The sequence below is a fragment of the Erpetoichthys calabaricus genome, chromosome 5, assembly GCF_900747795.2.
Source record: "Erpetoichthys calabaricus chromosome 5, fErpCal1.3, whole genome shotgun sequence".
NCBI classification, from domain to species: domain Eukaryota; kingdom Metazoa; phylum Chordata; class Cladistia; order Polypteriformes; family Polypteridae; genus Erpetoichthys; species Erpetoichthys calabaricus.
The window spans coordinates 216,813,115-216,840,497 of record NC_041398.2 but is presented as its reverse complement, the minus strand read 5'-3'; the positions used below and the strand labels follow the sequence as shown (position 1 = coordinate 216,840,497).

The window sequence follows — 27,383 nt, the reverse complement described above, 5'->3', positions numbered from 1 at the left end:
TTTTCAAAATCCCATACAAAATATTATATGAAAACAAACCCAAAAGAAATGCCCATTAACATGAGCTCCTGATGTAGTTTAGAAAATGATAGATTCCAGTTACCTGTGAGAAGAGTGAGCATTAAAGTCATGCAAAAAAAAAAGAAAAAGAAAAAAAAAAACCTTAAAAAATGAAAAGTGTTCGGAGTATCCATGAATCTTTGGTTTTGTAGCTGATGAGGTTTTGGTTGTTCAATTCCATGTTCTTGAAAAACTGCATAGGCACACGTTAAAGACAATCTTCAACTTTAAGAGATACAAAAAGCACTGTCTAGCGAAGCAAAAGCCGCTGTGACTTTGCTTCCAAACTTGTTGTACCCTTTCTTTTAATCTGCTTCCGCGAAATTGTCCAAGACGTCTGAGGAAACACAGTGTGTTTGTTTTTTTCCTGACGTGTTTCTTCTGATTATTTTCATTATTTTCCTCCTTTTTTTCATTCTTTGCTATCTTTTTTTCTTCTTAAGTTTTTAGTAACAGTTTGTTGCAGAACAATTAGGTGCAGAAAAAAACATTTCTTTGGTTTCGATTCGGCAATAAATAGAAAAAGTCTTAAGTGTCCTTAAAGAGTCTTTAAAGCCTTTAGCTTGCTTTTGAACATGATACACATGTTCCTGGAAGGACTGGTCACTGGCAAAATATCTTGCTATCGATTTACAGTAAGAATGTGGTTTTTTTTTTGAAGCTTCACATCTCATTCTGGGTTAGTCATCTTTTAGACTGGTGCAGTTTATCTCCTCTTTGAAACATCACTTTAACAATCAAAGTCCAACGTTCAGGATCCAGGGGGAGACTGAGAAGTTTAAAAGTTGATCCAACGTCCTACATTCATTTATTTGTTTAGCGACTAAAACACAAGAAAATGGCTGCTCACCCATTTAAAAAATGTAATCAGATGAAGTGCACAAGATTTTATGTAATCTGTGTGAGAAACGTCCATACCAGTTCTAATGTAAAATATAGATAAGCCCTGACCTTGTAACTAAAAACGAGATTGAAGTCCTCAGAATCCTGTCAGTCATACATGAAGGTGCATGTCACAGAGCCCAGCCCAACTAAAAAGACCTGGCAGAAAACCATTAAACTACATTAAAAACTCCTGCAAGAACCTTCTTAATAATTTCAGTACATTTTTCATATATATATATATATATATAATGTGTGTGTGTGTGTGTATATATATGTATGTATGTATATGTATATATATATATATATATATATATATATATATATATATATATATATATATATATATAAATTACATTTTAAGGTGAGTGGGTGAAAGTCAAAAAGGCAGAATTAATTTTGTACTGTCATTTTATCAATTAAAGATAAGGGGAAAAAAGTTTTTAGGGAGATTTACTGCACCAGTTCTAAATTTTATGACTTTAATGTTTCCTTTTCGATTTTTAAATTCATTTTTTTGTTCTTTTTTTTCTTTGTTCAACAGCCTCAGGCTGTTTTAGTCTTTGGTTATGTAAGAAAATTACAGTAATAAATAAATAAATAAATACATAAATAAATAAATAAAATATGGATACTTTTTAATTGACAAAAATATACCCTTTTTATCTAAATTGAATAAATGTAGTATATGAGTGGACATATATGTAGTTACTTTGGTATCAAGTGCAAGTTTCCACTTAAACCTGCGAGTTAAGAAAACATGAACTGAAACAATGCAAACCAGAAGCCGCAGCAACCTTCAGATTCATGATTAATTAAGTAAATCTCCTAAATCTTTAAGAGTAAGACAATCAAGATAATATGTTCTTCAACTGCTTGAAAAATGGCATCCTGAGTTTTCTAATGTGTGAAGAACAGTATGCACTAAACAGCCCTATTTCTATTGCAAAAGAAATGTGCTTAAAGATTGTGCTCACATACTCGACCAGCTATGGAGAGCTCACAGAGTGAGATCTGCCGCTAGTCGATGCATGTTACTTGAGACAGTATACATAGACCTATTTGTTCCTGAATACCGGCATTATGTAGATTTGTAAGATTTGTGCTTGCATTCTTGCCAGTACCTGACACTGGAATCTATGGAAACTAACTGGCAAGGGAACTTGTATTTAGCCTCTTGAAAACTGGTTGGGTGGGTGGGATTAAGCCACTTGCTGCCAGTTGTGCAACTGCTACCTTACACGTATTTTTGGTAAATTCTTTTCTTTACGTCTTTGGAAAGTGGACTGGATATTACAAAAATGCAGAGCTAAAAAAGGAAGCAGACTTCGTACTAATGAACTGTATGCTGTTTGCTGCTGGGTTGCTTAATATTTCCTGTCAGTATAATAAGAAAGAAAATTCTCACTAAATCTAATTGGTATGAAGGAATGCAAGTGGCTTTAATCAGGTGCTGATAAAATCGGGGTGTTCAAGTTTCATTAACCTGTTGCAAGTTCACCAGTGAGCAGTCCTTCTTGAAAGCAAATTTAAAAATATTGTAGACGAGCAGCGTGCCTTGGCTTGGTGCGCTCCCATCCATCATGCTTTGGTACAAGTACTGGAGGTTGAGGAAGAAGCTCCTGGGCTTCCATCGTCCATCCATTTATCCAAGCTCCTCCTTCGGGCATTCATGAAGAAGTTGCTGACTGTCGTCAGTTCCAGCCCCAGCTGTTGAGAGATTGTGATCTGCATCTCCTTAGAGGGACGCTTGTTTTCTTTAAAGATGGCAAGAAGTGTTCGGCGCTGGAGATCAGTGAAAACCAGACGGGATTTCTTTGGTGTATTGCTCCTTTCTTTGCTTGAATCTTGTTCTTTGCGTTTGCATGCTAAAATGGGAAGAAGAAAGGGAAAAGATGAAGGAACGATATTTTTCCTACATATGCCATTTGTATGCATGAATATCTCTTTGAAAGGACACTGAAGTTAATGAATAAATTAATTAGCTTGAAATATTTTTCTAAAATTATTCATCAGTTTCTGCAATACAGAGAAGATACTCTGAAAGCCAAATGTACTAAATGAATAACATTCACTGAATATTCACTCTTTGCTTTGTTTTGTCTCTTTTCATTGTAAATCTAAGTTTGCTTATTATCAATAGCAGTACATAACTCCAGATACACACATTCATTATTATGGTGATTGGAAAAAAAATGCTGAAAACAAGGAAATATAAATGATTGAAAGGCAACTTGCTTATAAATTGTCTTGTATATGCAATGAACGATGTATGTCTACCCTGGTACAGCCCCATAAAGGAAAAGCCTCAAAAATCAATTCGATTACCTCTCTGAATTAAGTATGCACAACTGAGACCAATTGAGATCAATATAAATCAGGTTAAGTACTCCATTGTGTACAAAACCATTATGTAAGAAGAAACTCTGAATGAGGATGTAAATAAACACATTGTCAAGGAGTTTTCCGAGCTCGGTTTTATTCACAGTATTTAGTTTTATGTTTTTTAATACCTTATAATAGCATCTTTTTCTGACAGTAGTTTCTAAGTTGTTTCTACCCTAATGTTTTTATGAATAGAAATAATAATCAAAATAATTTCTTAAAGGCTCTGTTTAATATTTCCTGTATTTTTGAGCTTTCGAGGCAACTCGGGCCCCTTCTTCAGGCAAGATGTAATAATTGATTATTGAAGAAGGGGCCTGAGTTGCCTCTACAGCTTGCATATTGTAATCTTTTTAGTTAGCCAATAAAAGGTGTCATTTTGCTTGACTTTTCACTACATTCATAATGGCTAACACGGTACAACACCCTAGTATTACTGTATTTTTGAGTTATTCTACAAGTCTCAGAATGTGATTGAATTACACTTCATGACGCAGTTTCAGTGGTGCCTCCATTTTACAGACAGTAGGGTATTAAAGGAAAAGACTGTTTAATTGTTGAGCTGTCCAATGTACTGAAAACAGAAATTATGTACATAACCCCAGAAAGGTCATGTTGAAAATGTGGGGTGCAGTCTTCTGTGTATATATATATATATATATATATATATATATATATATATATATATATATATATATATATATATATATATATATTCATTGCATTCGTAGTCTGAGTCTTGATGACCTGAATTGTGTGGGTGGTTACCTACCAGGTAACGCTTGTGGTTGTTCTGCCATTTGGCAAACAAACACTTGTCGCATACTCTTTGCATTATTTCACAGTAAAACTATGCAATATATATATATATATAATATTTGCAGCTGGAGATCCACAAAGGAAGAAAAAATAAATCACGTATCATAAAGTAGTTTTTATTCCTGAGCTTTCAACCCCTGCCTGGGCTCTTCATCAGAGGATAATGCTTAGACTTACAAATATCAAAGGCAATATATAGCAAAACATTATGTGGAGGGGGTGGGGGGGGGGGTGGCTAAGTCAGTGTGATGGGGGGTGGGTATTGGGTGTACAGTTTATTTATTATGAACATGTTCTTCTTAAGTTTGCATATGCTGGATTTATGTCCAAGTGTCTGTTGATGGCATTCTCATTTGATAGCCAAGATTCGGCCAGCTCTCTGGCACTTTTAGTATTGGCCTTAAATTTTACTTGTACATTGTCCCAGTTAAATGTATGTCCTGTTGATTTAGTATGCGTGTAGATCAATGAAAGTGAGTCCTTTCTTCTGACGGCGTTGCGCTGTTCCTGTATACGTGTTGCGATTCTTTTTGAAGTTTGTCCTATGTATACCACTGAGCAAGAACTGCATGGAATGCTATAAACTGCGTTTCGTGTTTCTGCTATTGATTTCTTGTTTTTAGCATTAAACAGGACCGTGCGCAGGTTGTTCATGGGTTTGTGTGCTATTCTGACACCTGACTTGGCCAAGATGCGCGCTGTACCTTCAGACACCTTGTGGTGATAAGGGAGTGAGTGCCAGATGGGGTGGGGGTTCTGATTCAATTCAGAATTGGCGTCTTCTGTGTAAACTCCAATTAATGAATGTTTTTGAGTATCCGTTTGAAGTGAAAAGATGGAAGAGATAGCGTCTCTCATTCATTTTTGTTTCCTTCGTATTACAATGGGTGTGGACTCTTCTGAATAGAGTTTTAACACAGCTCCGTTTATGAGATACCGGGTGGTTGCTGGTGAAGTGTAATATTCCACGTAATGTTTTGCTATATATTGCCTTTGATTCTTGTAAGTCTAAGCATTATCCTCTGATGAAGACCCCTGGCAGGGGTTGAAAGCTCAGGAATAAAAACTACTTTATGATACGTGATTCATTTTTTCTTCCTTTGTGTATCTCCAGCTGCAAATATGCAAACCGTATCACAGACCTTCTCTTCCATATATATATATATATATATAATGCTAAGGGTTTTTTGCAACAACTCAGGAACCACTAGGCCTTGAACCTTGATCTCAGTCTAACTCAAGAGCTCATGATGTGATACATGTAACGTGACCCAAGAATTGGAAGTACAGGCTACCTCACCCATATAATTGGGCTCTGGTCCTTCTCTTGGCCAACAGTGGCAAGGCCATATGCTGTGGCTGGTGGGAAAAGAACAGCAATGAGAGGCATGAAAAGAGCAGGAAAAGAGCCTCGTGACATCTACTGACAATGAAACAAATTGCATTGGCTGACTTATCGATTTCATCATCAGCAATGCAAGTCATGCACTCCAAGCAAAAGAAAGTCATAGATGACTAAAGAAGTTGAGGTGCAGGGTACCTTAGCCACATAATTGGGCCTCGGGTCCTTCTCTGGCAAGCAGCAACGTGAAAAGAACGGCGAGTGGTGCATTGAACACAAAAGACAGCCATACAAACTGTTAAGGCATGGAAAAGGAGTTGGCATGTTTGGCAGAGTGCCTTAGGTTGCTGTGTTTCATAAGAAGTGCATGAGGTACCTTTTGCTGAAGGCCAGAGGTGCAAGTTTCATCCTAATAAAATAAAACTGCCACATGAGTAAGCATTCAGTATAAATAATGTATAGTCATATATTCATCCGCTGCTGCACCTTCTTATTCTCATATTGTGAGAAGGTGGAGTCTTTATTACTTTTATTCATTTATGTTTTAACAAGCTTATTTAATAAATATGATTTACAAGATCATGATATATTATGGTTTATACATCATTGGTTAAAAGCGAGTTAAATGAGTTGATCAGGGTCTCAAAGTGACTTAGAGATAGAAACTGAACTGGCCACCTTCTGCCCTAAAGGCCAGAATACTAACCTTGATCACACTGATAGCATTTGACACAAGACTTGAGCTAACTCTGAAGGAGATGGCTGACCATTACAGGATGCACACCCATAGGACCATTGAAACTTTGCACCTGCTTGATTCAAGTCAAGTGTCTCAAGTTGTTTGGGTCTATCCTGGCAGAACAGAGCACAAAACAGGGCCCATACAAGATGGGGACACCCTGTAAGCCTCACTTACACTTACACAAAAGTTTAAATCAACCTACTCTTCTGTTTAACCATGGTATGGTGTTAGGGTGACCCTGTTCCTGTTTATGCTCTTTATTATGAAAACCTTAAAAGAAGGCCTCAAAAAAATTTATGCAGGAACAAATACCAAGATGGAGCCACCAGGTAGTCTAAGTAAGATGAACCAATTAATACTCTGGTTGTATTAATACTATCTTGCCAACACTTACATTTGTACTTTTTATTATTTTAGGCATAGAATACATTGATACATGTGTAACATTCTTTCCTGCCCATTCTGGTACTCTTATCTAATTTCCTGGGGGTCACAGATGTAAAAGGAAGTGGGGGGTGCTGAGCTACAGTACCTGATAGTCTTGTAAGAGTATGGGATCTGAGGCCTTCTGTTAAGGTCTACATAATAAAGAGCATAAAGTACAATAGGGTCACCCTAAGACCCTACCACAAGAAACCTCCTACAAATATTTACGGTGGGAAAGGACAGTTAGAGAAAATTCCATAAAAACATGAAGACAAAGTATTTAACTCCACTAAAATGGAGCGACCATGTCAGGGCTGAAATCTACATTCCCTGAACCAATAAATTGTAATCACAGCATCATTGTGATACCTAATATTTACATAAATCAGGAATAACATTTTACAGTGGCGTAGCTAGAGTTTGTGCCGCTCGGGGCAGGGTGGTGCTTCAATTTGCCGCCCTCCAACATATCTGAATATTTTAACCTATTTAAATAGAAAATTAAAATGACGTAGAGAGAAAAATTAAGATTAATTTTGCATAGATTTATTCTTATATAGAGAAACAGCAATACTTTTTCACATATAATTATTTATAAGCATAAACTAGACAAGAATATACTATAGATGCACTGATAAGCCGTGTCATAACTATTAGTTTAATATAATTATGCTGGGCAGCATGGCGGCGCAGTGGTAGCGCTGCTGCCTCGCAGTAAGGAGACCCAGGTTCACTTCCCGGGTCCTCCCTACGTGGAGTTTGCATGTTCTCCCCGTGTGTCCTCCGGGTGCTCCGGTTTCCTCCCACAGTCCAAAGACATGCTGGTTAGGTGCATTGGTGATACTAAATTGTCCCTAGTGTGTGCTGGGTGTGTGTGTCCCCTGCAGTGGGCTGGCACCCTGCCCGGGTTTTGTTTCCTGCATTGTGCCCTGTGCTGGCTGGGATTGGCTCCAGCAGACCCCCGTGACCCTGTATTAGGATATTGCAGGTTGGGAAATGACTGACTATAATTACACTGCGAAAACCAGAACCAGTGTAGTGTACAAGTGTGCAAGAACGCATTCGGACTGATAATGAAACAAAATTATAAATTGTAAATTAGTTGTTTATTTTCCTAGAAATTATTATCAGTGTAATGTTTATGTTTATTTTTGTTATTGCCTCATAAATTTCACCTGCTGTGTGTCACAGAAGGACAGTCTGAAAATTATTTTTGAAGCATTTGTGGATAGAAATTTGACTTTTTTCATTCATGAGTGATATTTTTCCAAACCCTGCTGCTTACACACGAATTGTACTGAGCCTTCTGGCTAATAATGCCGTCCCCAAAAATGTGCCCAGGGCAGACCGTCCCCTCCGCCTGCCCCTAGCTATGCCACTATTTTAATGATGTGACAAACATTCAGTTAATTTATACAAAATTTAGTGTGCAATACTACAAGTCTTTTAAAGAACAGAAGTAGAGCAAGAATATAAAATAATAACAATTAAAATATTTCGCTTCTGGGGTGTGATTAAAACTGCATTCAGTTTAAGCCTATTAACTCTACCCAGTCAATACTCATCATTAAACGTGCATTCATTTTTAAGAATGACTGAATCTGAATGACGTAAAGTGTGTGCTGCACTTCTCCAATCGAGCTGTGCAAATTATACTCCTCAGTCTTTATGATTCCTAATGTTGCTCAGGGTTTCCACCAGGAATTCTCACATCCCAGTCTTGCACTTTACCATACTTGAGTGCTGTAAACTGCTCTAGCATTTTAGAGTGTTTGAACTCATTTTCATAGATATGGATAAGGAGTACTTAGGAATTTGTAGTATTAAAATTCAGTGCATCCATCATTCCAACAGATGGCACATCATAAACATTAACACTGCTTTCACAGATCACGTACTAAATGGCACGTAGAGCATCACAAACATTTGCAGTAATGCATTTTACTTCTAAAAATGGTTGTGATACACCATCTGTTGGAATGCATTTTATATGCATTACAAAATACATTTCAATAGATAGTGCGCTGCTGAGGTCTACATTGATTGCTTAGATTTCAACCCTTCTTAGATGGGTGGCAGTATATAAATAAAATCATAAGCCGTGTGGATGTCTGTTAGTTTGTTTGCTAATTAAAAATGGCTGAACCAATTATCACAAAATTTTGCTCATGCCCTGCCACTGGTCCATCTTAAAATATAGAGTACCAGTAACGGCGTACTACATGATAACATGCAGTGAATACACTTGACTTGAGCATTCATAGTTTTCATCCTCTTTCCCTGTATGTTTAGCATTCGTTTGCTCAGAGGTTGATGCGCTTGCTGCTTCCTGAGCAGCCCTTCTTTTCTCCACCCTAGCGGCCCGCTTCTTGTCTTCTTTCGTCTGCATCTGTTCTTGTTAAAACTGATTAAGTCGGTGTTTGTGTTGCAATTACTTACTACGTTTTCTTTAATTTTTCACTTAAGCTGGCACTTAAGTCTTCAATCTGCCTCAAGAATTTTAAGATATGTAGAGGTAGGAAAAGTAACAGCGAAGGCAGCAGGGATGAGAACGGCACCTGTATGCATGTGCCGTCCTGCTAGCTGCTGCCGAGAGTGGAATCTACAATAAGATAAAAATGAATAAAGGAATAACCTTGGCGGTCAATCATCACCCAGAAAGTGGACAGTAGAGGCCACATAGTACATGTGCACCAAATTTCAGGTCAATAGGTCAAACGGTTTGTAAGCTACAAGTGATTTAAAATCCTGGACAGACAAACGAACAGCCACGGTAGCATATTATATATAAAGATATGTCATAATGGGTAGAAGGGCTATAAGTTGGTGGTCAACTCATAAACCAGAGCCAATGCAGGATTATAATTCCCATCAGGCAACAGGAGTAGGCTACCGCTGATGGAGCACATTGTTGTCAGCAAGCACAATGTCTTCTGCTGACCAAAGACCACAGGTATGTACAGTGTTGTTTTTTCAAAAAAATCTGAACAACAGTTTCATTATCTCATTGGATTACAGCTTCTCTCTAAGGGTTTAATTTTCTTTGTCTTAATGTTTGTTGTTTTTAGTCATATCAAACTTCCAAAAAGAAAATTTTTCCCCTTTTATTTATACCAGTAATTCAGGGAAGTTTAGCTAGTGGTAATTGAAAAGGACCCAAAGATGGTTTAAAATGTTGACTACTACAGTGAGAATAATTACATTTATTCCTGCCGTCTTTGTAAGATAAAATCTTTCTTTTAGTTTACTAATTATATGCACTTTGTTTTGGAGCAAACTGATAATCAAAATTTGTTTTCAACTTGTTAAAACTTTAGCCAAAATGTCATTGCGAAAAATGTGGTGACATTCAGTAAATAAAATATGATCTTACTTGGTATACTACTTGGACTCTGTAAATATTTAGTGGAATAGAATTTGAAGTTAAAATAGAGGAAAGCAAATTGTTTGAATTGGCAGTGAGTCTAACCAACAAGAATTGGAATGGGATTTGATCCCAGGGTTTGGGTTTATGTCATTTTTAATCTTAGCGTAAAAAACGTAATGCTTTCTTGCATTAATTGAACACTGCAAGATCTGTTGAATGTATTTCCAAATATATGTTCAAGTCAAATTAACTTTAGGAAAAACACAGAAAACTACAGAATGTCTGTTTGTAGGTACCATAAATAAAGACTGCGTTAGGACAACATTAATTTGTTTATAAAATGTTATTTTCAGTTAAAAGCTATGAAAGAAACAATGCTAAGTAAGAGTTAGTAGTAGTTGTAGTAGTAATGGTCTTTGCTGCCCTAATATACAATGCATGAAGAGGAGCTCCAGATTTTCATCATAAACTTTGGGTTAAGGTGAAACATTAGCCATTTGTCCATGCCACACCTAATCAGCCCCAGATATGTGAGGTTTTAAGTGCATTGTGGTCTGAGAGATGTGTGCTAGCACTTAGGAAGTGTAACCTTTGGAATATTCAATTATTAATGAAAAGTACCACTTTTTCCAAATGTGTCTTCATAAAATACTACTGTATGTGTAGTCTGCATAGCCTAATGCCAAGACAGTGACCTCAGAATATGAGGAATACAGCTACTTAGGCACTTATGGAAACAAAACCCCTACATTCTATCATAGCTTGTACAGTACATTGAATTGCTCATGTGAATGATGTTGACAGTGAAGGTCCACCTATCTACCTTGTTCTAGGAAGCAGGAACACGCCTTGGATTGGACCTCAGTAAGCTAATGCATAAAACCACACTCACTCACCAGCTATGATGTTTGTAGATGGAATGACCCTTCATAATGTTAGAATTTGGAAATACAAACATCCTACATATGTTTGTTTTGACAGATAGATAGATAGATAGATAGATAGATAGATAGATAGATAGATAGATAGATAGATAGATAGATAGATAGATAGATAGATAGATAGATATGAGGAGCACTTTTTAATAGACTGATAGATTAAACTTTATTATGCCCAAGAAAATTGCTGAATATTTTTGTGTATATTGGCTGTTGCTTTCCTGAATATGTTACAACATTACGCTTTGTGTTTATGTTTCATTTTATTTTTTATACAATAATTATGGTAATTATGGTAAAGTGCATTGGGCTCATAAGTGGATTTGCTCATAATAAGAATACATTAATTTGAACTAAATCACTAATTAAATAACATGGGATGTAGGAGGAAACTAGAATACAAAGAGAAATCTAATGTAAACATTATTAGAATGTGCAAACTACACAAATGCAGTCACCTGACTTGGAATCAAATCCTGGTTTTTCCGACGGTGCCAGGCAACAACTTTAACCAGTGCGCCAACATGCTACCCACAATGAAAGCCATTTATTTAGCTGTTAAAGTTCTGTCCCTGCAAACAGAGCCATATTGTTTATCTCCTCCTGTTAGAACAAAAGCCACTGGCTCCAAATACTTTGTTATCCATGCTTTGTTATTTTAGTAAAATAATTGGTCATCTATGTAGGTTCTATATCAGGGTTGTCCAGCTCTGGAAGGCCACAGTGGCTGCAGGTTTTCATTCTAATCATGTTCTTAATTAGTAACCAGTTTTTGCTAATAACTTCTTTTCTCTTGATTTTAATTGACTTGCTATTTAAAACTCAGACTCCTTAATTGTTTCTTTTTTTTCCTTAACTAGCAGCCAAACAATCATGAGATACGAAATGAACCAATTCATGACCAGGTAACCTGTGTCCATAATACAACATCTGGAAATAAAGAAAGGTGGAGGTCTCAGTAATGCTGATCTGCTCAGGTAACCAAAACATTTTACCAGTGCTCTTAGATAAAAACAAATGTCTGCTGTGGCAGAATGTGAGCACAAACAAGCCATGGAATGAAATGACGCGTTTAATTAACACCAAGAATCTGCTTCTAATTAAGAAATGGCTTGGAGTAAAATTGGTTGACATTTGAGGCCCTGACTCACCTGTGGCTCACTCCATATCTCCTTTTTGTTTGGCTGCCATGAAAGGAATAAAGATGAAATTTAAAGGACTGAGTCTTAAAAAAACAAAGCAATCAAAATGAAGGAAAAAGACGTCAATGAAGAGCAGAAACTGGTCACCGATGAAGAAAGTCACAGAAAAGAAAACTTGCAGCTACTGTGGCCCTCCAGGACTGGAGTTGGACTCCCCTGTTGACTCCTGTTCTGTATTCTTTATGTTCCCCTTTTTTCAAAGTTAATATTGTGGTACTTCCTTAATTGCAAACTATAATTAACAATGATGGATTTATGCAAATATTTAAACAAACAATAATGAATAATCTGGTTATTTCAATTCAGTGCCATGAGGCATGAAGAAAGGGCTCTCAAAAATAAAAAATGTGTTTTGAAGCAGTTTCAAAAACCTATCAAGCTAAAAAAATAAATGCCTTATTTCAAAAGTGTGAAGAGTGACTACAATCTTACTGTCTATATAGAGCATTTTCAATATTGTTCAAAAGTCGAATTTATTAAGCAAGAAGATACACAACAACCATATATATATATATATATCATTAAATGCTGATCTGTGTGAGCAGAATTTGTCTTAATTCAGGTATTTGCTTTGGGAATAAGGGAGTATGTGTTGTTCATAACATTGTGCAATTAAAAACAATTTAGGTGGAAGAATCTGACGCTTTTTTTTTAGCATTTGTCTACAATTTAAATCAAATTTTCTCAAAGAAAGAATGCAGTGAAAAGTAAGACACCATCAGACTAATAACAAAAGTGCTGCTTAAATATAAAATCAAGAGCAAACTTTAAAATTGGGGTTATTTGAGATCAAAAGATTAAATATACCAGAAAATAAATGAATAATCTACACTTGTTCAGCCATCTAGGTGCCCTGGTCCACATATGTATAAAAGAGGCTCACTCTAGCCAGTGTACCGAGCTAGAAATGTTTAGTGGAAGGGTGAACTCACTCTGAGATTGTGTGTGTCTGTTTCATGTCCTCTCGTAACGAGTAGTCCTTGGTTTTTGATAAGTAAGTGTTTGGTTCAGTGCTCATTACTGTTAGCCTTTTTTTGCTTTCACTTGTTTTGAGATTTAACTTGTTCACTTTGTTTTTACCTTTTTGCAAATGTATTGAAACCTAACAAATAATTCCTACTTCAGGAAGGTTCATGTTGTCCTCACCCCACTGCATATCAAGGGCTCTACAGTAGAAGTTGTTCATGAGCGCCAATGCCCTTGGTTTGCACCTGGCAGCTGATCTTACTTGGCCAGTTAACACCACCTCCATAGCCAACACAGATGCTTCCTTTGGTGAATGAGGAAGGTAAGCCCACTTCCCCCCATTCTCAACACATTCTACAGTGGGGGTCCCCAACTCCAGTCCTGGAGGGCCACAGTGGCTGCAGGTTTTCATTCTAACCCTTTTCTTATTTAGTGACCTGTTTTAGCTGCTCATTAACTCCTTTTCCTTTCTTTTTAACTGACTTGTTTTTTTAAGATTTGTTTCTTTGAATGTCTTCATTGTTCCTCTGAATTGTTTCATGTCTTTTGTTAAATGGCACCCATACAGAAATGAAATGTGAAGTGAGTGAGCAAACAGAAGACCAACTAACTCAGGGCCTCAAACTCCAACCAATTTCATTCCAGACAGTTGCTTAATTATGCACCAAGTCTTCGACCCGTTCTTTAATTCCATGGCTTGTTGCTGCTCTCATTGTTTAATAGCATACACTTCCCAAATTGTTGATTTTCTCTTTTCTAAGAGCACCTTTAAAATATTCTAGGGTCCTGAGCAGATCAGCATTCCTGAAACCTTTATCTTTCTTTATTTTCAGACATTGCATAGTGCTGGTCACATTTTGGCTCATTTTGTATCACACTATTGTTTGGCTGCTAATTAAGAACAGAGAAACAATTAAGGGGTCTGACTCAATTAAATTAATTCAAAAGAATTTCGTTAGCAGCACAAACAGGTCACTAATTAAGAAAAGGGATAGCATGAAAACCTGCAGACAGTGCAGCCCTCCAGGACCAGAGTTGGGGACCCCTGTTCTGCCGGGACACCATTGAGAGCATTCTGACCAGCTACATCACCATCTGATTTGGGAACTGCAGTGTCTCTGACTGAAAAGTCCAACAAAGGAATAGTACACGCAACAGAGAAGATCATTGGGATTGCTCTGCCCTTCATTAAAGACATCTTTATAAAGTGTTGCATCGGCAAAGCCTATAGCGTTGTCTAGGACCGCTCCAACACTCCCTTAGTCACTTTGCAGCACTTCTATCTGGCAGAAGGTACTGTAGCATCCAAACAAGTTCTACCAGATTCTACAACAGCTTCTACTCCTTGGCAGTCTGGACTCTGCTGTCCCCCTGCCCTCAGAGCTGCCCCTAATAGTGAATTTATATGCAGTACATTATTATTACTGTTGTTTTTATGCTTAATTGTTGCTATTATATATTAATTTATTACTATCTATTCATTACCCATTATTTATTTAGCTACTATTGTATGGTATGGAACACTTCTCTACTGCTCTGACCCTTGTGTTTATATATACATATATTATGCTGTGGCCATGGGGCATGTTATTTTGTACCACTATATGTAGCAGTACTGTATGGATGGAATGACAACGCAGCCACTTGACTTGACTTGACTACTGTTTTTTGTTACAAAATGAATGTCAGTCATAATACTAAGCTATGAATATTTTTAAAGTATTACGTTTTATTAAATTGTACATAAATGTAGCATCACCTTAATTTTTTGCCATGTTTATACTTTTTCAGTATACTTATCTCATGAATATTGTGGAATGATCTCTCTTTATCTATTCGAACAGCACCAAATTTACTTGTGTTTAGGAGTCTTTTGGAAACACATCTCTTTATGAAATACTTTAGAACAGCTTAGTTTTTCTCCTACAGGGTTGCTGCTGTTGAAATTACAAAGAGTTTAGGATACTAGTTAATATCAGTATCCTAAACTGCACTGCAGTTGCACTCTGTGCTGCACTCGGGTCCCAGTCCAGGTGGTTCGTGGTGTGGTGGGTGCGACAATACGCACAGATAGACAGATGCCACATTCCGCATTGTTTCCCGCCTTGCACCACATTCTGCTGGGATTCATTCGGATTATGTAAATTTGACAATATTATGTTATAATCCTAAGAAAAATAATGTGTTCTTTACACTTATAAACAATTTTGACTCTAATTAACAATATCTTTCTTCAATATGTTAAAAACTTTACATAGCAAATATTCACTGGCTGTTGCTCATATACTGGGTTATGATACTGAACACTACTTACATGAATATGATAGACAGTGAATAAAATAAACAGAACAGAAATACATATGGACAGTGAATTTTAAAGACAAACAGAATTAGTTTTAGCCAGTAAAGTGGAAGAAGGAATAAAAAAGATTTTAGAAGAGTGATAAAACATGGAGGAAAATGAAGATAAAAGATAGCAATAATAATAGGGTTGTTGGCGCTTATAATCAGCAAAAGCACCAACCCAGGGCTGGTGCCACCATTAAGGTGAATTAGGCATTCGCCTAGGACACATATCATAAGTTGGGGAAAAACCCAGCCGCACAGGTTAGCTACCGAACAGTCAGTAAGTGTACTAATAAGCTTGGCCTACAGCGCAAAATAACCTAGCACCAACACTGCACCAACCACATTAGTTTTGGCCAAACAAACTATGATACCTAATGGTGTAGTTCAGTGGTCCCCAACCTTTTTGACAGCAAGGACCACTTTATTAGATGCAAATTTTTCCACAGACCGGTCGGGGGGGTTGGTTTGGGGGGACAGTTTTATACACAATGTACATAACATTTCTATTATTATTAAAGTTATTAAGCAGTTCGCATACGTTTGCAATCTGAGATTTTTCTTCTTTTTTTGCATATAACAAAGACATATGCTTTACATTTGCCAATCCAACAGATTGCACATCGCAAACATTAACACTGCAATCTTTTTTTCGTGTCTGCCGTTTCTATAGGAGGGTGACAATGAGTTAAATTCCAATGGATGTTTTTAGTACTAGGGTGTTGTACCGTGTTAACCATTATGAATGTAGAGAAAAGCCAAGCAAAATGACAATAAAAGGTGTCATTTTGCTTGGCTTTTCTCTAAATGGATGTTTTTCAAATGTTTACAAGCAATAAGCAAAAGGAATCACTGAAAACCACAGACAACAAAAACAGCAAAAAAAAAAAAAAAAAACAGTATGAGGAAAGTTCGAAGAAAGAGATTTTTTTACAATGTTTCTGTTTGGGGATCGTTGTGCAAACTTGCACAACTGAGCTGCGACCACAGATCTAACTGCTCTGTGGATGATTCGTTCAAGCATTTCAAGGTCACTTCGTTGTAATGAAAGCATCTGTTGAATGTACTTCGTAGTAACGTGATTTCTATAGACTCATGTCATATGGGGAAACTGTTGGGACCATAAAAATACTTTGTTGTAATAGTCTCTCACCTCGGTCTCTCTCCTCTCTCTGCACCGCTGCAAAGCCCCGCCCGCCAAGCGTTCTGAAAAATCTGAGTGAGTCGCCGTTGCCGGCAGTTCTCTCGCGGCCCGGCTGTCAGACGGCTGCGGACCGGCAATGGGCCGCGGACCGGGGGTTGGGGACCCCTGGTGTAGTTGATAACTTCACCCTACTCGCATAGTATTAATTGTATCAGAGAATTTTAGCTCCCCCCCATCTCGTATGCAGCATTCTAACTATAGAAAACACAGGTAAGCAACACAACAGGCGCCACAGAAAACAACTCCTCTGCGTCCGTTATGGTGGATTATGGTTTTCTTACGTAAAAGGTGACCAATCAGGGAATGAGACATTGTAATGTGCAGGATCCAGTCAGGAAAGAGCTACATAATAAGCATAAGCAAATCATTTTTAAAAGTCTTTGTCCTAGCCCGTCCACATTGCAACACTGAATCAGTGTTTTGAGAAATATACAGGGGTTTAAGAACACTGGGGTACTATGGATGAAAGGCTAAAATGGAGACCGATATCTGCATTTTTAAATGAACTGTGGATGGATCTTATATCTGTAAGCAGTGTCATCTCTGAATGACGGAACTCCCCTACACTATTTAAGAGTCAGGGTGATATTGTGAGCAGATGATATTGTCATTGAATTGTTATTTGAATATTCGATCAACTGATTAAAAGTTTAGTTTGAACAAATCAGTTCTTCCCCTTTTAATTTTAGGGTCGTAATTGAAATGCGCCGCTGCACAAAAAGTATTTAAAGGGGCAGGCATTGTAGCCTAGTGCTTATGGCATGTTGCTTCAGATCAGAAAATTGTTGGTTTCTGATACAGCTTCTGACGTACCTTGTGACCTTAAGGAAATCATGTAATCTGTCATTGTTAATGATTGTGATTAGTCCTGATCTTGTAGGTTGCATTTAAACAAAGACAACAGTCAAATATAAAGTAATAATAAAAACCCCAGACTGTGCTGTTACGTTCTATACTTTTCAAATGATAAAATACACATATCTATAGTCAATGATAAATTTGAAATATCTAGCATACTGCCACATAAAGTAGTAGTATTGTCACATGTACAAGGCATAGGAAATGTATAAAGGTTTCTCTTGGCCTAATGTTCTTCTGCATCTGGCTGGAATGCTGGTCCATCGCGGGGCCCACTTATGTATCTCGTCACACAGGATTAATTTAGGATTGCCATTCAGTCTAACCTGCACATCTTTGTGGTTGAGACTATAGTCACAAAATTTTTATAAACCAACTAGTCATTAAGCCCGTTACAATAACGGGCGCTAGAACAGTAGTGCATAAACATTAGTAGGAACAGTCTATATTAAATGGCAAGGGACCTTGACCTCAATCTGTTTGTTGGTCATATTTTTCTTTGTCTTTCTGCCTTTCTTTTGTTGATGTTTACTTGCTGAGCTGACCGTTCTTCGTGGGCTGCCGCCGTGTATTGTGTGTCTTTAATTTTCTGTGACAGTAATACAGGTACTGTCTTGTACGTCCACTGGCTTGTACGTCCGTTATATACCTTTAATTTTCTCCGACGGTAATACAGACGTGCGCGTCGGTAATATGCCTTTAATTTTCTCTGACAGTAATACTGGCTTGTATGTGGCTGTAATATGCGTCACTGTATTGTGTACCTTTAATTTCCTCTCGCAGTAATACTGGTTTGTATTTCCGTAATTTTCCCTGACAGTAATATCGCGTATCGCACCGTGTCCCGCGCATGCGCACTTCACCAGAAGACACACACACACAGACACCTGGATGCACACAGGGATTTTATCAAAGTGGATGTGGCTAAACAATTGCCAAACTTATAACAATCAACTATAACCTTGTATTGTCAGATGCAAGTCCATCCATCCATCCATTTTCCAACCCGCTGAATCCAAACACAGGGTCATGGAGGTCATTGCTAAATTTTCTTAAAATTTTAACCGTTGCTATTACTATGTTAATACATTTTTGTTTAGATAGGTGCCAGTGAATAATAATATTTTATTGCTTTAATTAAATGTGTAGATATGCAGATTTTGCTTATCATACCAAACATTAAATCCCTGTTTTGATGGAAACAATGTCCTCTATTCCAGTTGTTAATCTCTAGTGCACCCAAAGGTAATGCACTTAAAATGCTGCCTTTCCTTCAGTTTTTATGCAGTGATCACTGGATTGAATGACAGTTCTCAAGCTTCAATTCATCACTAGTGTGAAATTGTTATGTTTAAGAATATATTTAAATAGCTTTTGGCCTATGAAATAGCAAAAGGGTTAGGACTAGGGTGTCAAACTCAGATGCTGGACAGCAGAAGCTGCTCCACATTTTCAATCGAATTTCTCCTTAATTAGCCAGCTACTGCTAGTAATGGAGCACACTTCTTTTACTTTCATTTTAATAACCTGCTTTTAAAGATTATGAACCCTTATATTTTTCCATACCCAGCATATAAACGGTAATGAGATGCAAAGTGACCCAACAGATGACCAGCTACCTTCAAAGGAATAAAATGTTGGAAATGAAAAACTACATTTTCATTTAAAACAGTTCTTAAATGAAAACGATCTCCATTCACACAGGCATTTTCACATCAGCTATGAAAATATCTCTGTCCACACTAAAACAACCAAATAAACATATGCAGTGGTCATCTGCCAACACATGTGCACAGCATAATAATAATATTAATAATAATAATACATTCATGTAGCGCTTTTCTCACTACTCAAAGTGGTGCTTCAGAGAGTGGGCAGCCACTTCAACCACCACCAATGTGTAGTATCCACCTGGATGATGCAACGGCAGCCATTTTTGTGCCTGTACGCTCACCACACATTATCAGTTAGGTGTTGAAGTGGTGTGAGAGAGATGTAGCTAATCAGAGACAGGGGGTGATTAGGGGCCAGAATGATTAGGCCATGGTGGGCAGTTAAGCCTGGACATTGGGATATATCCTACTATTTATGAAGGATGCCCAGGGATCTTTTATGACCACAGCAAGTCAGGACCTCGGTTTTATGTCTCAAGGATGACACCATTTATACAGCACAGTGTCTGCACTAGGGAATTGGGATCCACATTCAGACCACAGGGTAAGCGCCCCCCTCTGACCTCACCAACACCTCTTCTAGTAGCAACCCATACACATATTAACCTGAACCCAGCAATCTTTGAAGAGATGATAATGCTACTGGGCACAGGATTCATTGCAAATACAGTAAGTAACAATAAGTAAATTATTTGCCTTTTCCACATGTATGCAGCATTCACACTGTACAAAATCCAATTTAGTTACATATAAGTAAGCAACGCAACAAGCGCCACAGAAAGCAACTCATCTATGTCTTTTATGTTGCCTATGTTTTTCTACCATGAAGGGGGACCAATCGAGGAATGAGATGTTGCAATGAGCAGAATCCAATCAGGAAAGGGCCACGTAATAAGTACAAACAAATCAGAGTGTGATTATAGACTGTGTTTTCACCCAACCACAATCCTGAGGCTGTACTTTCAAAAGTATACAGCTCTGGAGAGAGTTTCCAAAAGTCTCCTCTTTCAGTAGTTGAAAAAGCCAAGGAACTGTAGATGAAAAAAAGAAAATGGAGACTAATGTCTGCATTTTTAATCGAAAACTTAGTATAGGGCCTTACATACTGTGTTTCATTACCAGCAAGAATTGGCATCTAATTCAAGACTGACATAACCTCAATATACGATGGTGGCATCTATTTACAATACTTCAACTCAACAGTTGTTCAATGCTGCTGGACAAACCTCTGCCACAATCTTCAAAAATAAAATAAGCTGCACAAAAAGAGAGAAATGACAACAGTGGTGCCAACATGATGTTCATCGAGAATACCAAACCCGAAAAAATGAAAGATCAGTTGATGACAGTCATTGATTGCAATTGTCTGCCTGAAATAATCATCAAATCAAAATGGGATGATATTGTGTTACATTTGCAAATTGGCTTTGCACCAAATTGTGCTTTTGACCTCAACTTCTAAATTAAAAAATAAAATGAAAGCTGCCCACTGACGCCATGGCCATAGTCAAAATCTTTTATGTTTACTTTTCCACTACCCAAGATTCCATAGCGGTACTACAACATACTTGAAGTATTTTATATGAATCACTAATTCTGTTTTCCACATGCCTTTTATTTTTCACTAACAGCAACATAATGACATTTTAAAATCTTTTATATTGTTCATCGTATTGCTGTTTCTCTTCTTTATTTTGAGTGGATTAATGAGTCATAAGAAAGAACCTCAGCAAACATGGTGACTCAAGAAAACCAGAAAACAGGGAAGTTCACATTATTACTCCACCTCATGAGATGAACTTCTAAGTAGTGAAATAAATGCTACACTTGTCTTTATACTTTACACATTGAAAAAATAATAATAATGCAACATGTTAAAGTTATCAGTGTTATTCGGTTAAAGAAATGCACAATGTTTTTTTTAGATTGTATAACTACATTCATAATATTATACGTCGGCCAACATACAAACAATTACTGTGACGATTTACGTGATACCCGACCATTAGCCAAACAGTTTTGACGTATACGTCAGGTTACAGTGAGCCAGAGTCCAATGAAGGTGAAAAACTACTGTGTCTTACAGCGCTGATGGCAAGCCATTAGCACCTAGGTACACTGCTGACAGCCCTCAAACAGACATATTTCAAAATAACAGGCTTGCTGTTTCATCTGCATGATTTGTGTAAATGGGGGGATGCATAAGAGAGTAATGCTGCTGCACTCAGACAGTTCATCAAGGGACTTTGAACTTGATGTGAGAGGTAACAGATTGGTTACAAAGACATGCAGAATTCAAGGATTAGTTAATGAGCTCACAGTCTTTTTTTTTTTGTTTGTTTGCAGTTAAACACTCAATTATTACCAAGACCTTTTCAGATGCTAGTTTATTGAGCATGCCATATCTATTCTACTACCAGCAGGCTTAAATGTGATACATTATTGTTATTTTGTATTTATTGTTTGATGTTCATTTTGTATTCTTTTTGATTGTTGAAGATTTCATTGTGCAGGCCATGCACATAGTAATCTCCCAAAAGTGCCTGAGCTCTCATAGTGTAGCTGGATCTCCATCTGCAGGAGATGTAACACGAATAAATGTCTTAGGGAAGCTGGTCCTATGATTTTTAGACTCTTTTTTTTCTAAAGTTTGAACGCTTACAGGATGATTTACTCAGAATGAAAAACAAGACATTGCCGGGAGTTTAACCTGAAGTCTTTTGAGCCCAATGGCTAGGCTACAAGGTCATACCACTTTCCCTATAAATTTACTGCCTGCGTACACTTGCTCACAACAGATATGCTGTTAGTTCAATCAGAATTTTCCCTGAGGGTTTGGTGTTGAGAATGCAGTTGTTTTTGTTGCTGTCATGATATACATGAAAATCCAAGATGTATCCTACTGAGAAGATTTATCTCTAATTACGTGGGGCTGGAATAAAAACCAACTGCTTGATCATCTGAGAATAAGAATTGTTTCAAGAAATGTGAAATGGAATCTACTCAATTATAGGTTCTGTTTAGACGTTATATAATGTGCACACATTGTACTTTTAAGACCCAGACTGGCTCAAGGGTCCTTATATCAGTAGGGTTTATTTAATCCCTTCAAGTTTATCAGTTAGTAATGGTATATATTTCTGTAATTCTAAAATGTAATCTTAAGCAATACATCCATCCATCCATTCCAACCCGCTGAATCCGAACACAGGGTCACAGGGGTCTGCTGGAGCCAATCCCAGCCAACACAGGGCACAAGGCAGGAACCAATCCCAGGCAGGGTGCCAACCCACCACAGGACACACACAAACACACTCACACACCAAACACACACTAGGGCCAATTTAGAATCGCCAATCCACCTAACCTGCATGTCTTTGGACTGTGGGAGGAAACCGGAGCGCCCGGAGGAAACCCACGCAGACATGGGGAGAACATGCAAACACCACGCAGGGAGGACCCGGGAAGCGAACCCAGGTCCCCAGATCACCCAACTGTGAGGCAGCAGTGCTACCCACTGCGCCACCGTGCTGCCCCTTAAGCAATACACTTTTTATTTTAATCTACCCAACTTCTTTTGCCATTGCCTATCTTTTGGGACGCCTGTCCAGTAACAGGCATAGAGTTAAAACTAAAATGTCCTTAAAGATGACCATTTCTTACAAAACTAAAAGCTTTTTTGAATTTCTTTCACAGTAAGTCTTGGCTATTCGTATATTCCCATCTTGTGCATTTGCTTATACACTATTACAAAAGTGTAACTCATTTCATGACACCCGTGGTCTACTCCTGCCGTTTACAGCAGAAAAAATTGTAAAAGGCCTATCACATAGCAGCGAAACATGAGATTGAGCAATAACAGGTCTCATGCCCTTAGATATCTGGGGCTTCACGCATGTTACACTGCATGGATTAATGTGTGTCTGTCTGGTGCTGAAAGGCGTCGGTAAGCTGTTAGATCCCATCATGATGAGAACAAGGCTTATAATTGTTCTCCTGGAATGAGAAATTCCCAGTAAGTGCAGGTCATAAACTCTCACTGATTAAGTCTCTCCCCTTTGTAGTTGCTGCTTGTTGCTACTACCAACTGGATGGTTTAGTGAGGTCCTTGGATCAACTGCTGCAGTTGATCACAGCTTCTTGTGGAGCACCTAGAAGATATTGAACTTGACTATAGAGGAAGTGAAAGTTGTGGCAAAGTTTCCGTAGATGAACTTGCAGAAGGACAATTACTGAGCTTTTGAGGGGAGAGAGTGGAGGGTCAGTGCGTCTGCCCAACCCTGTCTACCCCCCTACCGGAACCTAACCCCATTTGTCCTATAGGATCAATGTTTTAGTATCTGTGGTTTCCATATCTGTAGGGTTTTTCAGGAATGTAAAAACCACAAATAACAAAAACTGAGTTTATATGTATGTTTAACATCCAAGTAGGCTATTCCCTATATTCTTTGAAATGGACAAAATATATGTCCAGTTGAACTAAATATTAATTTTACAAGTGGTAGAGGTGAGCAAATGTTTTCTTTTAGTGGTCTACCAAAAGGGTTGTCTAAATTTCTTACACAAATTATTATTATTAAGTCATTTATGATTAACTCTTAATCGAACTTTTTTCCCCCTAAATAGTTTTTAATTTGTGTGAACACTAGTCTCTCACAAAGCCTTCACTGTGTTTTTACAAATTTCGGGTGCTTGCTCATACACCATCTCATACACCATGGCTACTATGATGTCATGGGTCACATGACATGTTCATCTAGAAAACAGCACAGGATTATGGACACCAGACACTAAAAATGGTTGCAGCCATGACAACAGCTACACAAAATAGTGATGCTCTTAGAAAAACAAAGACACAAAATGGTGATGCAATTACAGCATCAAAGAAATGATAGTTAATAGCATTCAGGAAGTAAAATAATAATGTTTCTACCAAATTTCTAACATTTTCTTTACCAGATTTGCATTATTGATATTTCCTCACTTGCAATTATATAGTTTAGGCAGTTATGTTAAGCAGAACACATGCATTTGTTTGATTGTTTAAAAGTATGAATATCTTGCCCATAATTAATTCTGTCTCTATTCTCTTCCCTTTTATCTCATAAAGATAAACTGTCCTTGATTAATGTTACGCTTATTTAGTTACTGTTTGACATGCCACCTAAATAACACTGATAATGGAAGTTTTGGATATATTCTCTAAGCCAATAGATAGATAGATAGATAGATAGATAGATAGATAGATAGATAGATAGATAGATAGATAGATAGATAGATAGATAGATAGATAGATAGATAGATAGATAGATAGATAGATAGATTTTTATTGTCATTGTCACTTTTACAAAGGAACAACGAAATTGAAGGTGCATTCGACTCAGTGTGAGGCATAAGAGTTAAAAAGACAAGAAGAGAGAAAATAATAACAAACTGAATAGTAATAAAAGTACTTTACAAAATATACAAATTGCACTTAAAGTCTATATTGCACTTTGGGAGAATGATATAGATCAGTTTTATTCTGAGTTCAGGGCCATGATTGCTTTTGGATAAAAGCTGTTTTTAAGGTGGTTTGTCTCCTGGTTTTCATTGCCCTGTATCTCTTACCCGATGGCAAAGCTGGAAGAGGCAAAGACCGGGATGTGATGAATCCTGTGTAATGTCTATTGCTTTTTTGCGGTATTGGGCGGTGTAGATTTGTTTCGGAGTGGGGGGGGTACAGCCAATTGTTCTCTCCGCTGTCCTGACGACCCTGTGGAGCTCTCTCCTGCCGTACCACACACACAGTCCATACGTGAGCACACTCTCGATGGAAAGCATATCTATCTATCTATCTATCTATCTATCTATCTATCTATCTATCTATCTATCTATCTATCTATCTATCTATCTATCTATCTATCTATCTATCTATCTATCTATCTATCTATCTATCTATCTATCTATCTATCTATCTATCTATATTTTAGTCACCATTAAATTTGCTTTACTCCTCTTTCAACTCCTGACCTGACAGGCACATTAAGCACAATTTGTGTTAATTTTGTAAATATTATGCTTTTAATTCTGTTGGCTCTTCCATCTTATCTCCATGGCACAAAAGTTTCCTCTTTTGATATTTTATTAGGTGCCTATTTCACATGTACATGTACGTATTTAGTTGCCAGTAAGTCTAATCTACTTTATCAGTTATAAGATAGGTAGAATTCTAAAACATATATATGTATATATATATTAGTGCTGGACAATGATTAAAATTTTTAATCGTGATTAATCACACGATTGTCTGCGATTAATCGTGATTAATCCCAAACAATCACATTGTTATGTGCAAAATTCAATAATAAACTCAAAAGTAGTATATTGTGTGTATTTGGTTTGCAAACACTTTAAACAAATAAGGTGTTTTTTAACAGCAGTACTCTCTTTACATAGCAGCAGTTAAAATATTTTTTGTAAACCTCAACTTAAACATTAATGTAATCAAATCAAATATAAAACCAAATCTATTTGCCACTGCCAGGGCATTAACATTTTATCTAGTTTCTTATAGAAAAACAAGTTACCCTCACAGTCCAGAGCCACGATCACAACATTATAACAGGCACCTTCCGAGCAACAGCAAGTTAACATTTCTAAATCTGTTTTCTTTTTTAACTGACAGATACCAGCAGAAACATTTTCTTTTATCAGGGAGCAGCATAAACAGTCTATGTTCAGTAGAAACTCTTTGATGGCTAATACTTTTTCCAAAAAAATGCTTTTTTCTGAAAAGCACACAAAGCAATGGTTTCACACATAAATCAACATAAAAAAGTCTGTGCTGCCTGTTGTGCCTGCTGTTGGCACCTGTTTGCAGTTTGTAGCAGCAGTGGCTGTGTGGGGGACGGCTCGACGGTCAGCAGGAATGCACAGTGGGCTTGGTGCCTGGCTGTCTTTGTGAGACAGGTGCGCGGGGTTGCCAGTTGCAGTCACACACAATATGGTTTGTACCTCCTGTCATCGTAAGTGTCTGTCCTCCCACACAAACGTTGCCATAGGTGCATCAGCTACACGAACGTGTTCAGCACCATGATCAACTGGGGACCGATCAGCTGATGCCGGTACCTTACTTTCATTTTCGATCTCCATCTCCAGATCACTTGCATCAAAATTGGAGTTCGACAAATCAGAGTCCGATTCAGCGATAATATGAAAAAAAGTCATCCACGGATTATTTTGCTTTGAGCATTCACTTAGGTATCTCTCCACATGCCATTATAGAAGCTGTTTGCTCTTTGCTTCTCATGTAAGGAATCGAGGTCAAATCAACAAAGCTAACTTTCCTTCTAGCAAAAGCGTATCAAAAAGCATTGTAACAAGAAGATCACTGATCTCTATCGATCGCTAGCGCGAATGAGGCTTTCAAAATAATAACAATAATAACAAAAACTGTGTTAATGCGTGATAAAATAATTGTTTGTATTAATTAATTAATGTGTTAACGCGATAATAACACGTTAACTTGCCCAGCCCTGATATATCTATATATCTATATATATAGTAGGCCAATACATTATGCCAATTTTAATTGTGTAGTTTTAAATTATTGAACTTACTTTTGCACTATAACCTGGTGGAAAAAACTGCAAATACTCTTTGTGATTCCTCTGTATTTTAACTTTTTAATTCTTTTGAGATCTGTTTTCTTGGTTGCATTGGAGCAGCAATGATCTCAAACTTAAAGGTGATTTCTGGAGCACCAGAATTGGCATGATGATTATAAATATTAATGTTTACATTGTAACTGAAATTGGTTTTGCTCATAACACCCATAGTGGCTTATTCCGTAACTTAGTAATCAAACTTTGCCTTCTGTAGACCTGAGAGCTGGTGTTGTCCTAATTTGAAGTTTGGCAGACTAGATAGCATTTCATTTTTTTACAGTTGGAAAGTTCAGTATCTTTGGTTCAACTCTTTGGATTGGACCAACCTTCTGGAAATACAAACATTTGAGATTAATGAGGATTGAAAGGGGTGGTTAGGGTTTTTTGTGGCTTGTAAATGGATGGAGAGTTGTGCTAATACTACTACTACTAACTACTTCTAACTTCTTAATTCTAACTTTGAAAAATGTTAAATGTAGAAACAGCTAAAGTATCACTATTCCAATAATTGTTATTTAATTTTA

General features: G+C 37.3%; 1 protein-coding gene across 2 annotated transcripts in view; it reads right to left on the bottom strand.

Moving 5' to 3' along the window:
* Positions 1-1,287: 1,287 nt before the first annotated feature.
* onecut2 (one cut homeobox 2) overlaps positions 1,288-27,383 on the bottom strand; it is a 45,184-nt gene continuing 19,088 nt past the window's right edge. For both annotated transcript variants that reach the window (XM_028802531.2, XM_028802530.2), the window contains one exon: positions 1,288-2,810. In XM_028802531.2, coding sequence (XP_028658364.1) covers positions 2,524-2,810 — 287 coding nt within the window. In that variant the 3' untranslated portion in view covers positions 1,288-2,523. The remainder of the gene's footprint in view (positions 2,811-27,383) is intronic.